The 14,459-nt window shown below is 28.0% G+C and overlaps 2 protein-coding genes across 2 annotated transcripts; both read right to left on the bottom strand.

Annotated features, from left to right (window-relative positions):
- Positions 1-51: 51 nt before the first annotated feature.
- Positions 52-3,259, bottom strand: LOC119674716 (multidrug resistance protein homolog 49-like). Its single transcript, XM_038085872.1, has 5 exons — positions 3,005-3,259; positions 1,490-1,550; positions 455-648; positions 234-378; positions 52-156 (listed from the first exon to the last, which is right to left on the bottom strand). Exons 1-5 carry the CDS (start codon positions 3,136-3,138, stop codon positions 52-54), a joined length of 639 nt encoding a protein of 212 aa, XP_037941800.1. The 5' UTR covers positions 3,139-3,259.
- A 4,111-nt stretch (positions 3,260-7,370) lies between these two features.
- Positions 7,371-14,053, bottom strand: LOC119684177 (multidrug resistance protein homolog 49-like). Its single transcript, XM_038098149.1, has 11 exons — positions 13,740-14,053; positions 13,516-13,576; positions 12,410-12,603; positions 12,197-12,341; positions 12,012-12,112; positions 9,570-11,092; positions 9,257-9,426; positions 8,935-9,201; positions 8,430-8,875; positions 8,211-8,373; positions 7,371-8,157 (listed from the first exon to the last, which is right to left on the bottom strand). Exons 1-11 carry the CDS (start codon positions 13,871-13,873, stop codon positions 7,408-7,410), a joined length of 3,954 nt encoding a protein of 1,317 aa, XP_037954077.1. The 5' UTR covers positions 13,874-14,053; the 3' UTR covers positions 7,371-7,407.
- Positions 14,054-14,459: the final 406 nt, after the last annotated feature.

The raw sequence follows: 14,459 nt of genomic DNA, 5'->3' as shown, positions 1-14,459 counted from the left end.
AACATTTGGTTTTAGTTTAAATTAAAGAGTTATTTTTTGTATAACTTAAACTTACTCTGTTAATTTGCTTGCAAAATTGTTTCCCGAGCTTGTGTCATACCAAGACATATCTTGACGAAGCATTGAATCCAAAAAGAGTTTACGTATTTTAGTGATCTACTTGTGAACAGAAATTAGTTTTATTATTATTGTTTATATACGTATATATTGTGATCTATATTATACTTATTTACTTGTTTTAAAGCTACGTGATTGAAGAGATCAACTGCAACAGCTAGAAGTAACCATTGTAATAAAGCTCCAACCAAGCTAGCTAATCCAAATGCTAAAGCATCATCTCTAATAGCCTGTAGATTTTCTTCTCTAGTGGCATTTGTTCTAAAGCGAACAGATAATAATTTTAATAAATGTTAATAAATATTTTGTTATTACAGCTTTATAACAGATTACTCACAATTTAGTACCGCCTCCAAAAAGTTGCAGAAATATGGTAGGGGAGGAAGTACCAATTCCGACTGAACGATCTATTAGTAATGATGTCAATTCTCCATATATTACTAAACAAAATAATACGCATATTGAAGCGAGTGAAGCAGAGACCACGCCGCCGGCTACCAAGAAGCGTTCAAAAGTCGTTGAATACTTAAACTAAATTATTAAAAAAAAGTTAATACTTGTTTACAGATTAATCAAATCGTTTATTATAATATATAGTAATCAATTGGAAAATTAAAAAAACCTGCAAATATTTTATTTAATTAGAAAATGATAAATTATGCATTAAAATGGTTTCATCTTAAAGAATATGGATATCTTTTAAAGTTAAGGAAAACTATTTAAGTTGTTTTGGCATCTAAAATAACTATAACATTCTAGTCTTGAAAAACTGTAATATTTTATCAACATACTGAAGAAATCAGGACATGAATAAATTTATTTGAGTTTATTACAAATTACGAGTATCATCAACGGTTCTTTGGAGAATGATTTTACAAACCTTTTAATCCCATTTATATAATTTATTTCTTTTATGTCCCCTGGTAACAAACTTTGGACTGATGTTAACAAAAGTAAAAAAGTAAGTGAGCACAGCAAAAATAAGAGGTCCGCTTCATAGGGACAATACAGGTCGATCGCTATCGAACTTCATGTTGGTCGTTATGGTATTGATGATAATAATTTTAATTGTTTAGAAATCTTTAGTCCACAGGTACAAAAAGGATTACATTTTCATGCAAGCAATTTTAAGTTCAAATTTAATTTTTTTTTACATTAAATTATATAATTTTATTCTCTATTTCATCCTCTATTTTTATGTAAAAATTTTGGGTACTCACATATCTTAACCTAAGAATGGCTAATGTCTTAAATAACTTATATTAATATAATTTTTGTGCAAAAAATCAAATATCATTACTTTTTGTTTGGAAATAAATTAATTTATGTTCTTATATTATATTCTTGTGTACAACATATTAAATATACTTACTAATTGTAAGTATGAAAACTGTTTTTCATGTGGAACCTTAGTTGTATTTTTTTCAACGATGCTGAAATAATAGAAATTAACTTCATTACTATATCTGTTATCATTTAATTATTTATAACGGTTTTTATAAATTTTTTTATCCGGCTATAGGGCATTTTTTGTTCAATGATTCAACGCTTGTTTAATATTTTTTGATATGTTCTATATTTCGACTATCCTTGAGAATCATCATCAGGATCACGATCAAATATAATTTAATATTAATAAAACTATATCTACGTCATTCTCTTTATTCTATTGTCTATAGTGCAATATACATAATATAGACAATAGAATAAAGAGGATGACTCACATATAGTTTCATCAACATTAATTTATGTTAGATCGTGATCCTGACGATGACTTTAAAGGAGATTCGAAATATAGAATATATTAAAATATAATAAAAAATAAATTATTTAACAAAAAGTTACCAATAGTCGGATAAAAAATATTTCAAAAAACCATTATAAAAAAATAGGTCGATAAATAAATTCAAAATTTTAATTATTTATTTTTTACTATATTGAAAATATTTGTTATATGAACTTTAATTTATTATAATCTATATATGTACACATTAAAACATTTTAAGTGTATGTGTATGTATACTAATGAAATTCTTTTAATTTCTGTGTAACATTTATTTGGAAGTGTATATATTACAGATATGAGATAGGAAAGCAAAAGCTTAATTCTATTATGGATGTTCTTAAAAATAATTGGATGTTCTTAAAAAAAACTCTACGAACATTATTGTAGTAATGACATGGTATCGGAGTTGACTTGCAACTTAATGTTTGAGTAAAGAATCTTAACTTTATTGAACTTTGATATTGATTACAGAAAGGTTATAACATAGTAGGGGACTTGATGCCCGAATGTTGAACATCAGATGCTTCAAGGTGGAAAAGGAAACGAAAAAATTTCGAAACCATTAGCCCAGTTTTTCGAAAATCTTTCGTAGAATAAATATAAATAATAAATAATGTTGTGCAATAAAATTCAGTAATTAAAACTTTTTGGTTTGGTTAATACTTCTACATTTTTATACATTTTAATATTTCAGTTAAAAAATGAAGATTGAACAAAATTTAAACTTAGTCACTTTTACTACAATTACAAAATATGTAAATAATATTATATGACTGCACAAGTTTTAGTATATATAGATACAGTGTGTGTATTTAAAATATGAGGTAATATTTTAATAATATATATAAATGAGAATGTGAGTGATTATAATTAAACACATCATTGGGTATGAGTTAGATGAGACATGTGCTGGTTTAAGCCGTAGAGACGTAATATACCGATGAACTATTGTTTCTATTTTGCATAGTAATAAGATGAAGTCAGCTATATGTGAGCTAACATTTTCGATATAAATTTTATAATTTCTTCTACTATTTATTAAAAATATAAAATAATTAAAGTATATGCTGTGTATTATTTTAAATATTTTTTTATACGAACTTTTTATTTGTTGTGTGCAAATTAGTACTGTTTTGCAGAGTACTAGGTTTCTCCCGCGAACTTCTGTTGTTTTTTTCTGTGGGGGAGAGAATTATATCAGGTTCCGTTGGTATATTGGAGTTATTGTGTGCCATGATTTTTAAGTTTTTTCTAATTTATTTTATTAATTCATTTTAAAGTCAGTTTATTGATTTATTAATTTTATTTATTTGAGATGATGGCTGCAATGAGTTTGGCTTATTGAGGTGATTAGTAATTAAGTGGTTTTATTTACACTATAAATATTCTAAATATTACTAAACAAAGAGTTATAACATAATTTCAGAAATATCGCATTGAAATACTTTTTAATTATGCACTTTGAATCATACAAACACTTGTGATATATAATCTGAATCTCAAAATTCTTTTAATTTCTTTTACTTTGGAACTAAAAATGTAAAACTTTGTCACAGGTAAGTAATATTTTATTTCCAATTAGAAGATATGTTGAAAAGGTGACGTATTTATATATATTTCAGATATTCACTAATCCACTGATTTTATAAAAATTTTGCTGCACGAAAATTCTTTAATGGAAGGCATAAAATGAAATAATTGTTTAAAACTTCTAAACTGTTTTTAAATTATAAAAATAATTTAATTTGAAAAAATTGAAAAGCAGAAAATAATAAATCAATTGCTTTAGTATGTGACGAATTCACCGGTGTTTAAAACTCGTAAAATTTTCACCAAATCACAAATGTTCTTATCTATTTTTACACATTTAACATATTTTTGTTTCGAGTTTTAAGTTTTCGCGTGAATTTCTGAAATGTGATTGTGACCTGAGGGTGTTTGTAAGTCATTTTATACATTTTTCTGGTGGAAAATTAAAATATTTTTCTAATATTAAATATTAATATTCATATATAACGAATTCTCTTATTAATGTGAATTGCATTATTAATGGGAAAAATATTATAGTGTGTGAATTTGTATCCTTTGTCTATGAAGTCAAATCTAAATGTATATACATTCTGTTTAGTCATTATTAGCAATGTAGATTTAATGAATAATTTCAATGCATTTTTTATTTATCTTAGTTTTAACAAACAGTTACAACTCAGTAATTTATGTGAAAGGGGTAAATAGTCTTGGGTAATTGGGTGAATATAATATAACTTTACAAATAAAAAATTTAACAGTTCATTGATAAGTTAAGGTATTATTTTGTATTATTCGAATGAAATCTTGATAGTGTTTTTTAAAAACCAAGACTTTTACTATATAAATTAAATAGAAAAGTGATATATATATTTTAATTTGTTCAATTATTCTATAGCTGGTTTATGATTTTGTTCACAGTAAATTAACAAAACTCCAGAGAAATGTGCGAACATTAAAGTCAAGTTCGGCTTTGGGTCAGCTAGCTAATGAACGCTAACTTTGAGCTTCAAATTTGGCAGGGCATGAGTTAAATCCCTGGTATTTGCAGTTTCAAAAAAAAAATTATTTTCGAGTAATTAAATACAAGAATTATTTTCAAGACCACTGCTGATGGGTATTTGGCAATACTCGAAACAACTGCATGGTCTGCCAAAAACTGAATATGAAAATTGATTAAAAGTAATATACAAAAATGTTTGTTTTTGTAGTTCACTACTTTTCAAAAACTTCTTAATATATATTTATATATATATATATATATGAAAATAATATTAAACTTCCATCTTATATATATATTTTATATCTAAATGCTTATTGTTATAACTTATTAATAACTTGTCTATCTTTGGTAATGTCGCTCTTTAATCGTATATCCCCATTATATAGAAAATTTTCTCCCTCTCTACTAACAAATTGAAATCAGCAAAAAAAAAAAATAGTCGTACGCCTCATTATTAGAAATGCAAGCTATGGGCAAACCAAATTAACTGTCATGTATCACTTGTTCGTTTTGTACAAATTTGTGCAAAATATTAATTTTGAATAATTTATTTGGAATAGATAGTTTATAATTTTGCGTTGTTCACATAAATGAATTTGGTATTTACAAGCACACTTCCATTATGCACAATATATTTTTCTTAATGGAAGTCAGTTTTGTTTTTTGTACTAAGATTGTGCATTTGAGTATTAGGAAGCAGCAATGTACTTGTGTTTCTTATCGAAATCAGTTCTCAACTTAACTCAAATGTATGTTTATATTACAGATTGGAAAAATAGGAAAAACAAAATAAAATAGGAATTCAATAAACACTGGCAGCAAAATGAAAATTGACGAATAAGAGTGCAGTTGGCATTTGAAATTGAAATTGAAGAGAACCGCCAAATAAACAATTTCAATGTTTAGAACATAATTTAATATAAAATTCGAAATTGTATATAAATATATTTTAATTGTAAATCTATAGAATTATGAAAATAACATATATCTGATGGATAAGTAACTTTCTTTTTTGTTAGCAATAGATGATAGAATTTCTTAAACAGCATACACGTACAATTGTAATAAATAACATGATATACAATTTATTTTGCATGATACACAATTTATTGCATGATACATAATTTATTGCATGATATACAAATATTGTATGCCATTGAATATTGTGTAAACGTTTCGGATATTGACTTGAAAATAAGTTCTTTCCGACTAATTTGATACAGTGATTCCCCAAAGAAGTGAATGGAATAATGTGAACTTGATATAGAACCTTAAAGTGTGAAACTTTAACAAATTGAATCTGGCGACCATGGTTATGAAATCTATTCAACTATTCTAATATGGAATAGTTTAAACCCTTTGAAATTTGTGTTGTACTATTGTTTGCTAAAAAAAGATTAAACGACATTAATAAAACAATTTCGAAAAAATAATTCATAATTTTGATTCTACTTTTATCTTCGGTGTGCTGTGTTAGATTCATGTTTCAACAATATTCTTAAAAGTTATAAAAAAAGTTTATTACTACTATGTTCTTTGTAGAGTGTTCAAAACAACTTTTAAAACTGTTTATCCGAATACGTTTTTCGTCCAATGCCAGGAAACGCAAAAACTCTCGCCGAGACCCTATAACTATTACATTAGGGAATTTTATACTTCGATAGAGAGGTCTATTACATCGCTTTTGTTGATATAGAATGTTTGTTTGAATCAATTTTCACAATAAATTGAAATATTAACCTGTTATGCAGAGCTTTATTATTTTCATCTCATTTAAGATGTCCATCTAGGTATTTCTTTCGTTTATATATTAGTGGCAGGAAAGTTTTTGCCCAAGATAATTACTGTTTTTATATTTTTAAACAGATTTTTCTGAATGTATTACAGCGGAATTCCAATAGTTTCAATAACCCACCCCAAATTCTATAAGATAATAGTTTTATAACACAAAGTATCATTCTTGAATGTTTAATCTACAGTTGTTGGTCGTTCAATGCAATATTCATCAAAAAAATTCTCTGGATTATGTTTTCATCTGATCATTCTATTAATTTACTGTTTTTGCTGTGACAAATGATAGAGTGGAGATCTTGTAATAAAATACGAATTTAAGTTTTTACAGCGTATTCAGTAAATTACTATTATTATTGTAAAAAATACAAATCCGAATGTGCAATTTATGTAATAGCTATGGGATATAGTCCATTGAATTTTATCCTTCCAATAAACGTGAAATATATATATATATACAGAGGAATTCAACATATTTGAAAATGTTAAAAAAGTTTTTGTTGCCTAAAATATTATTATCTATTATTAATTTTTGTATATTTTAAATGATTGTTTTGTAGATTTACAATTTTGTTCTAAAGAAGGAAGAAGGATGCTCTAACGGCACAATAATATTACTTATTGTCCTAATGGTAATTAAGAATTTAGATGGAATACGTAAGTAAAAATATATTATGTTCAATGAAAACTAATTAATGAAATCATGAATTCATTCATAATAAATACTGAGTGTATAGTTCAGGTATACACATAGCAGAAAAAGTCTACGGACATCCACAAAATTTTCCAAACTAGCTAATTCCTTTATATCCAGATATAAAAGAATAAAATGATTAAGCTTTGCAAGAAAGCATGTAAATAAACCAATTGAGTTTTGATAATGAGTTATTTTCACCGATGAGAGTTAATTTTGCGTATTTGGAATCAAAGGTAACAAACTTGTGTTGAGAAAATCATGTACCTACAGCCTATGAGAATTATGACTTTTTTGCTACGTGTATCTAAAAGTTCTTCCTATTTAATTTTAATATTGAAGTAAGGTTTTAAAAGAAAAATTTTTATTCGAAAGATTTAAGAAAGATTTATATTTATTTATATATTTACTTCAATAATAACAAAACATAAAAAACAATTGAAGGAAAATAAGTTTAATTCATTACGTGTACCATTATAAATAAATGCACTATAAAACCTGTTGCATTACATAAAGTTTTGCATAGACACCATTCAACGCCATAAGTTCATCATGTGTTCCTTTTTCTATTACCAGTCCTTTATTTAAAACATATATCATGTTTGCATCTCGTACTGTTGTCAGACGATGTGCTATTGTTATACAAGTCCTACCATTGCGTGCAGCATCCAAAGCTTCCTGAACTATTTTTTCACTTTCCAAATCTAAAGCAGATGTGGCTTCATCCAAAATAAGTATTTTTGGATTTCTTAATAAAGCTCTTGCAATGGCAATTCGTTGTTTTTGACCACCAGATAATTGTGTACCTTTACTACCTAAGGAAGTACTATAACCTTGAGGTAAGGAAACAATGAAATTATGTATATTCGCTTTCTTTGCAGCTTCCATTATTTCAGCCATAGGAATATCATCACGGAAGTTATTTCCATAAGCAATATTTTCTGCAATTGTTCTATCGAATAATACAGGTTCTTGTGATACTAGACCTAAACTTGAACGCAAAGTATCCATTGAAAATTCTGTAGTTGGTGTACCATTTATATTGACTGAACCACTATTTGGATCATAATAACGAAGTAAAAGTTGTACGCATGTCGATTTACCAGATCCAGATGATCCTACCAATGCTACTGTGGTCCCACGTTTAATATCCAAATTGAGATTATGTAATATTTGTATATCTTTTCTTGTTGGATATTGAAAGTTAATGTCTTTGTATATAATATCACCATCTGTTTTCTGTAAGTTACATATTATAATAAAAGCTTTAACAATCAATCAATATATCTTACTTCAGTAGCGTTAATAGTTTGTTTTTCTACCATTTGTATTGCCGGCGATCTGTTAAATAGTTTCAATATGTTTTCTGCAGATAGAATACCTGCACTTACGTTTGGTGAATATGCTAAAGCATATCCTAAAATCCACAAACCGAATAGTAACGCTTCTGAGACTCTGTTATGTAACTAAAATTAATTATATCTGTTTTGCGCATAAATCTAAATACATACTTAATAACATTTTCATATTTTAAGCCTTCATTAGCAACTAACAATCCTCCGTAATACAATGATACTCCATAAGCTAAATATGGTGATGCTTGTCCCATACCAAAGAATGTACCCCGAAATCTAACTTTGTTCCTACAAAGTGCACCAGCACGATCGATTTGTTCATTGTAACGACTCAGTACATTTCTTTCCAATCCCAAACTGGCGACAGTACGTATATTTGAAATCGCTTCCACTGCTACTTGTGAAGCATTTTCGATGGCAAGTTTTTCAGCAAGAGCATATGATTCCATGAAACGTGACTCAAAAACAATTGACAAGCAAACAACAGGTATGGTAAAGATTGTGACTAAAGTTAAGTTCCATGAGTAAAATAAAGATACAATAACACTGATACTGAGAGTTGATAGTGCTTGAACGATAATTCCAATTCTTGCTCCAGTAGCCTAAGAAACATTAGTGACAAGAATTAGTATTTATTGGGAATTAATAGTAATATACCTACACCTTGAATATTTGAACAATCACTTGCTAATCGAGCACACAATGCACCCACAGAATTATTTTGATCATCGAAGTATGCAGTTTCTTGACTAATAATTGTTTTGAAAGCGGTTTTGCGAAGACGAGATGTCATCTTTACTCCCGCGATATTGAACATGTAATTTTGTATTAATATTCCTAGACCCGCAATTATGCCAAGCACAATGAACTTATAAGAAAGTTGAAGAATTTGGGATTGCACAAAATTTGAATCCTCTTTGGATATAATCTGTGCACACGAATAGTTTTTTTAATTTAATCTTTCAATAATATTAGAAACTCACTCCAAAAAATTCACCAAAAAGTAGACCCCAACATGGAAGAGAAGCTCCATGCATAATTGCTCCTGCACTGCCGGTCAATAGAAAACGCCATTCCGGTGCATTAAGTTTCATTATTTGTTTGAAGGAGACTTCGCATTTTTCAACCGGTTTCGTTTTCAATTTTGACTTCTCTAAAAAGCATATTAAAATACTTTAAAAATATTTTGACCCACTCATTAGTTGTAATGGTTTTGTAAAATTTTTAATATTATCTATTATATACCAACATATGCTATACCATATATGTAGAAATACATGAACTGTACGAACTTACTTTTTGCTCTCGACACGTTATTTGGTGCAGATTCCTCATTCAAGGTGTTTTCATTTTTGTTCTCTGCTACCGCAATTAATTGCTTCGCTGGAATTAAATGCGTCATAGTAGAATCTGTTGAACCAGATTCTAATTCCTCTTTTCGTTTAGTTATATTTACAAGTTGAAAGTAATATCCTTTTCTCTTCATCAGATTCTCGTGTGTTCCCTGTTCGACAACAACACCACCATTAATAAATACAATAAGATTGGCCTTAGTAATTGTCGATAAACGATGTGATACTATTAATGTGGTTCGATTTTTACTAGCTACTTCTAAAGCATCCTGCACTTGTTTTTCAGATGAGGAATCAAGTGCTGAAGTGGCTTCATCCAAAAGTAAAATTTTTGGATTACGTACAAGAGCACGTGCAATAGCAATACGTTGTTTTTGTCCACCAGACAATTGAGCACCTCTCTCTCCTACCAATGTGTCATAACCATTTGGTAATTTACTTATAAAATCATGACAATTTGCCATACGTGCAGCTTTCTGTATATCTTCTACGCTTGCGGATAGATTACCATAACGAATATTCTCCTCTATGGTTGTTGCAAATAGAACAGGTTCTTGACCAACCACACCAATTTGGGAACGTAACCAACCCACATTTAAATCTTTTATATTTATACCATCTAATCGAACTGTTCCACTTCGAGGATCATAAAAACGTTGTATTAATTGTAATATGGTTGATTTGCCACATCCTGAAGTTCCAACCAATGCAACAGTTTGACCGGCATTAAAGTCTAATGAGAAACTGTTTAGAATTTCCACATCTTGACGTGCGGGGTAACGAAAACAAATGTTATCAAAAGAAATATTTCCAACAATATTTGAAGGCGTTGCTCCGTTCTCATTCAGAGAATCTATGGATGATTTGCTTTTTATAGTTGAGAAAATATTTTGTGCAGATTCTTTGGCTGCAATGAAAGTCTCTAAATGATGTGAAGCGATTCCAAAATATCGAGAACCTTCTAATATGTTAAAAACAATAATAACCAAAATACCCGGAGTGTAGTGGTGAACTTCTTCATCACGTTCAGCAAGTATAAGTTTTGCACCATACCATAAAGAAAGAGCGTAACAGCAATGAAAATTAAGCCACATTATTCCTGCACTTATGCCGAAATAAAGGCCCTTTTTACGTCCTATGATCTCAGCAGGAATAAGTAATTTACTAAACCGTTGAGTTTCTTTTTGTTCACCACTAAAGGCCAATACAGTACGAATACCAGAGAACACTTCCTCAGCTATGCTTCCAGCAGCAGAATATGATTTTATTTCCTTTTTTGTGAGAGAACTTTGAATTATGGTAACCATAACGATGGAGATTATTAGAAGAGGACTGCAACTTAAAACGACTAAAGTCATTTCCCAGCCATAGAAGAAGGAAGTGATAATTCCAGTTATAAAAGTCATCATTAGAAAAATAAAAATGCCAATCTTCTCTCCCATGCCTTCTCTCATCTTATCCAGATCTCTGTACGAGGAAACATTTGGTTTGAGTTAAAATCGAAGAGTTTAACATATTGTGACGCCGTTATTTACTACAGCTGTCCGAATAAAATAATTTGTTAAAATAATATTTTTCAAATAAATTTATGTAAATTTACCAATTATGTTTTTAGATGTAAAAAAATTTTGTTTATAAAACTAAATATTCAATTTTTGGCAAAAAAAATTTTTTTTAACTTTTATATGAAAAAAATGCGTAAGCAAAGCAATAAAATGTGTAGTAGGAACCGTTCAGAAATTTTTCTGGCAAACAAATGTCCTGAGCACATGGGGACACTGCGCGATCACTTGTCGTGTTATTGCAATTGAATAGCAACAACATTAAATTTCACAAACAATAGAATGGTTTGGTAAGCAATAACAAATCCAAGATCAACTACACACCATACGAACTATAAGTGAAACTCCCGTAAGCAGATTGGCATATAAAAGAACACGAAAACTTAACTGAAGATCACTTCACACCGTGGCGGTTACAAGAAAAGACAGCACCGATAAGTTCATGGTAAAGCAAACGCATTCCAATGAGATATTTAGATTAATTTTCCAGTGTACAAACGTGACCTACTCGGTATCGTTGACTAGTTCCCAGTGGCCTTGTCGGTAACGTTGATTAGTTCCCATTACACAATCGTGGCCTAGTTGGTAACGTTATTAGTTCTTCTAATTTTAGAAATTTTAATATTTTTAATTTCTTTTTAATATAATTTTTAATAAGTATTTAGTATAAGTAATAATAAAATAAAGAAATTAAAAAGAACCAGTCTTTTTATTTATATTACGAGAAGATTCAGATGTGTTAAAAAATATATTTTTTAACATATTTAGGAAGCGTAAGTTATCCCACGATCGTGAATAGACTAATTACAATATTTTTAACTTACTCTGTTAATTTACTTGCAAAATTATTTCCCGAGCTTGTGTCATACCAAGACATATCTTGACTGAGGATAGCTTCCAAAAAGAGTTTACGTATTTTAGTAATCTACATGAGAAAAAAAATTAGTTTTATTACTATTATATTTATATATAATATATATATATCATATTATAAATTAAAAATATATACTTGTTTCAAAGCTACATGATTGAAAAGATCAACTGCAACAGCTAGAAGCAACCATTCTGATAACGCTCCAATCAAGCTAGCTATTCCAAATGCTAAAGCATCATCTTTAATGACTTGTAGGTTTTCTTCTCTGGTGGCATTTGTTCTAGATATGTTACGAAATAGTTTTAATATATTTTGATAAATATTTCTTTGTAACAGCTGATGACTCACAATTTGGTGCCGCCTCCAAAAACTTGTAAAAAAATAGTTGAGGACGAGGAACCATTACCGACTGAACGATCTATTAGTAATGATGTAAATTCTCCATATATTACTAAACAATATAATACAGATATTGAAGCAAGTGAAGCGAACACAATGGCAATAGCTAGCAAAAAACGTTCAAAAGTCGTTGAATACTTGAACTAAATAATTAAATAAAAGTTAATACTTGTTTATAGAATAATCAAATCACTTACATAATATGTAGTAATTAATTATAAAATTAAATAAAGGTACAAATATTTACCTTTAGTGAGTCATAATAATTAATAATTTAAATATAAGTAGAAATAATATAATACTATAAAAATCAATCTTGAAGAATATAGAAACCTTTTAGTATTAATTAAGAGAAATTATTCGTTGCTTTGTCAACTAAAATAACTATAAGATTCTAGTCTTAAAAAACTATATTACCCTTACAAATGGTTCATTGAAGGATGACTTTATAAATCCTTTCATTCCATTGACTTAATGATTTGTTAAGAAAAGTTTGGATTGTGACTAACATGACTTATTATAATATATCTGAAACACACTTTTGCATACATCGTGATTTGGGTAAGTAAATTAATTTTTTAAGAAAGTTTAAGAATTACAATATTTAGGAAATATAGTAGACACAAAAGTAAGTCCATACATATATATGCAAAAAGCTGGCAACGCAATTAATTGAAAATGGTAGAAGGTTGGGAATTCGGTTGTAGAGGTAAGGCAGTAGAAAAGTAGTCAGCTGAAGAAGCAGTTTGGTTTGGTTGTGGTCGGTTGCGGTAGTTCATGTCGATTTTTATATTTATTTATTTATTATTTTATATTTGTATTTATCATAATTACATAAGTAATTACATTTTTGACAGTAATAATAATATAATAAAATGAATTAATCGTCTTATTCTTTCATCACCTGTATTTTAATCTGCAAAATTTATGTCTTATTCTAAGAATAAATAATGTCTAATTAATAACTAATTTATTATTATTTCTTTTTACTTAAAATTAGAATTATTTATATTCTTATATTGTATTCTTGTAGAAAAAATTTTAAATATACTTACTAATTGTAAATATGAAAACTGATTTTCATATGAGACCTTAGCTGTATTTCTTGCAACGGTGCTAAAATTATAGGAAATTATTTTAATTATTGTAATTTCAGTAATTATTTAATTATTTATTTTGCATAGTAATAACATAATAACATGAGCGAACATATTTATTAAAAATATAAAATAATTAAAGTATATGTTGTGCATTATTTTAAATATTTTTTTATACGAACTTTTTATTTGTTATGTGCAAATTAGTACTGTTTTGCAGAGTATCAGGCTTCTCTTGTGAACTTCTGTTGTTTTTTTCTGTGGGGGAGAGAATTATATCAGGTTCCGTTGGTATATTGGAGTTATTGTGTGCCATGATTTTTAAGTTTTTTTTAATTTATTTTATTAATTCATTTTAAAGTCAGTTTATTGATTTATTAATTTTATTTATTTGAGATGATGGCTGCACTGAGTTTGGCTTATTGAGGTGATAAGTAATTAAGTAGTTTTATTTACACTATACATATTCTAAATAAAATATAATTTCAAAAATATCGCATTGAAATACTTTTTAATTGTGCACTTTGAATCATACAAACACTTGTGATATATAATCTGAATCTCAAAACTCTTTTAATTTCGTTTACTTTGGAACTAAAAATGTAAAACTTTGTCACAGGTAAGTAATATTTTATTTCCAACTAAAAGATATGTTGAAAAACTGACGTATTTATATATATATCACATATTCACTAATCTACTGTTTTCACACAAATTTTGCTGCACCTGCATGAAAATTCTTTAACGGAAGGTAATGAGAAATAATTGTTGAAATAATTGTTTAAAACTTTCTCAACTTTATAACTTTATAAAAATAATTTAATTTGAAAAAATTGAAAAGCAGAAAATAATTAATCAATTGCTTTAGTATGTGACGAATCCTTCGGTGTTTAAAACTCGTA

This window comes from Teleopsis dalmanni, chromosome 2, assembly GCF_002237135.1.
Source record: "Teleopsis dalmanni isolate 2A chromosome 2, ASM223713v2, whole genome shotgun sequence".
Lineage (NCBI taxonomy): Eukaryota > Metazoa > Arthropoda > Insecta > Diptera > Diopsidae > Teleopsis > Teleopsis dalmanni.
This window is presented reverse-complemented; position numbering and strand designations above follow the sequence as displayed.

Excerpts from the sequence above, each read along its gene's own strand:
- LOC119674716 (XM_038085872.1), bottom strand. The coding sequence starts at position 3,138 with ATGGCACACAATAACTCCAATATACCAACGGAACCTGATATAATTCTC. Across the intron at positions 379-454 it reads TTTGGAGGCGGTACTAAATT|AACAAATGCCACTAGAGAAG; the intron begins GTGAGTAATCTG and ends TGTTCGCTTTAG. Across the intron at positions 157-233 it reads ATCACGTAGCTTTAAAACAA|ATCACTAAAATACGTAAACT; the intron begins GTAAATAAGTAT and ends GTTCACAAGTAG.
- LOC119684177 (XM_038098149.1), bottom strand. The coding sequence starts at position 13,873 with ATGGCACACAATAACTCCAATATACCAACGGAACCTGATATAATTCTC. Across the intron at positions 8,374-8,429 it reads AAATATGAAAATGTTATTAA|AGTCTCAGAAGCGTTACTAT; the intron begins GTATGTATTTAG and ends GTTACATAACAG. Across the intron at positions 8,158-8,210 it reads AAACTATTAACGCTACTGAA|AAAACAGATGGTGATATTAT; the intron begins GTAAGATATATT and ends TGTAACTTACAG.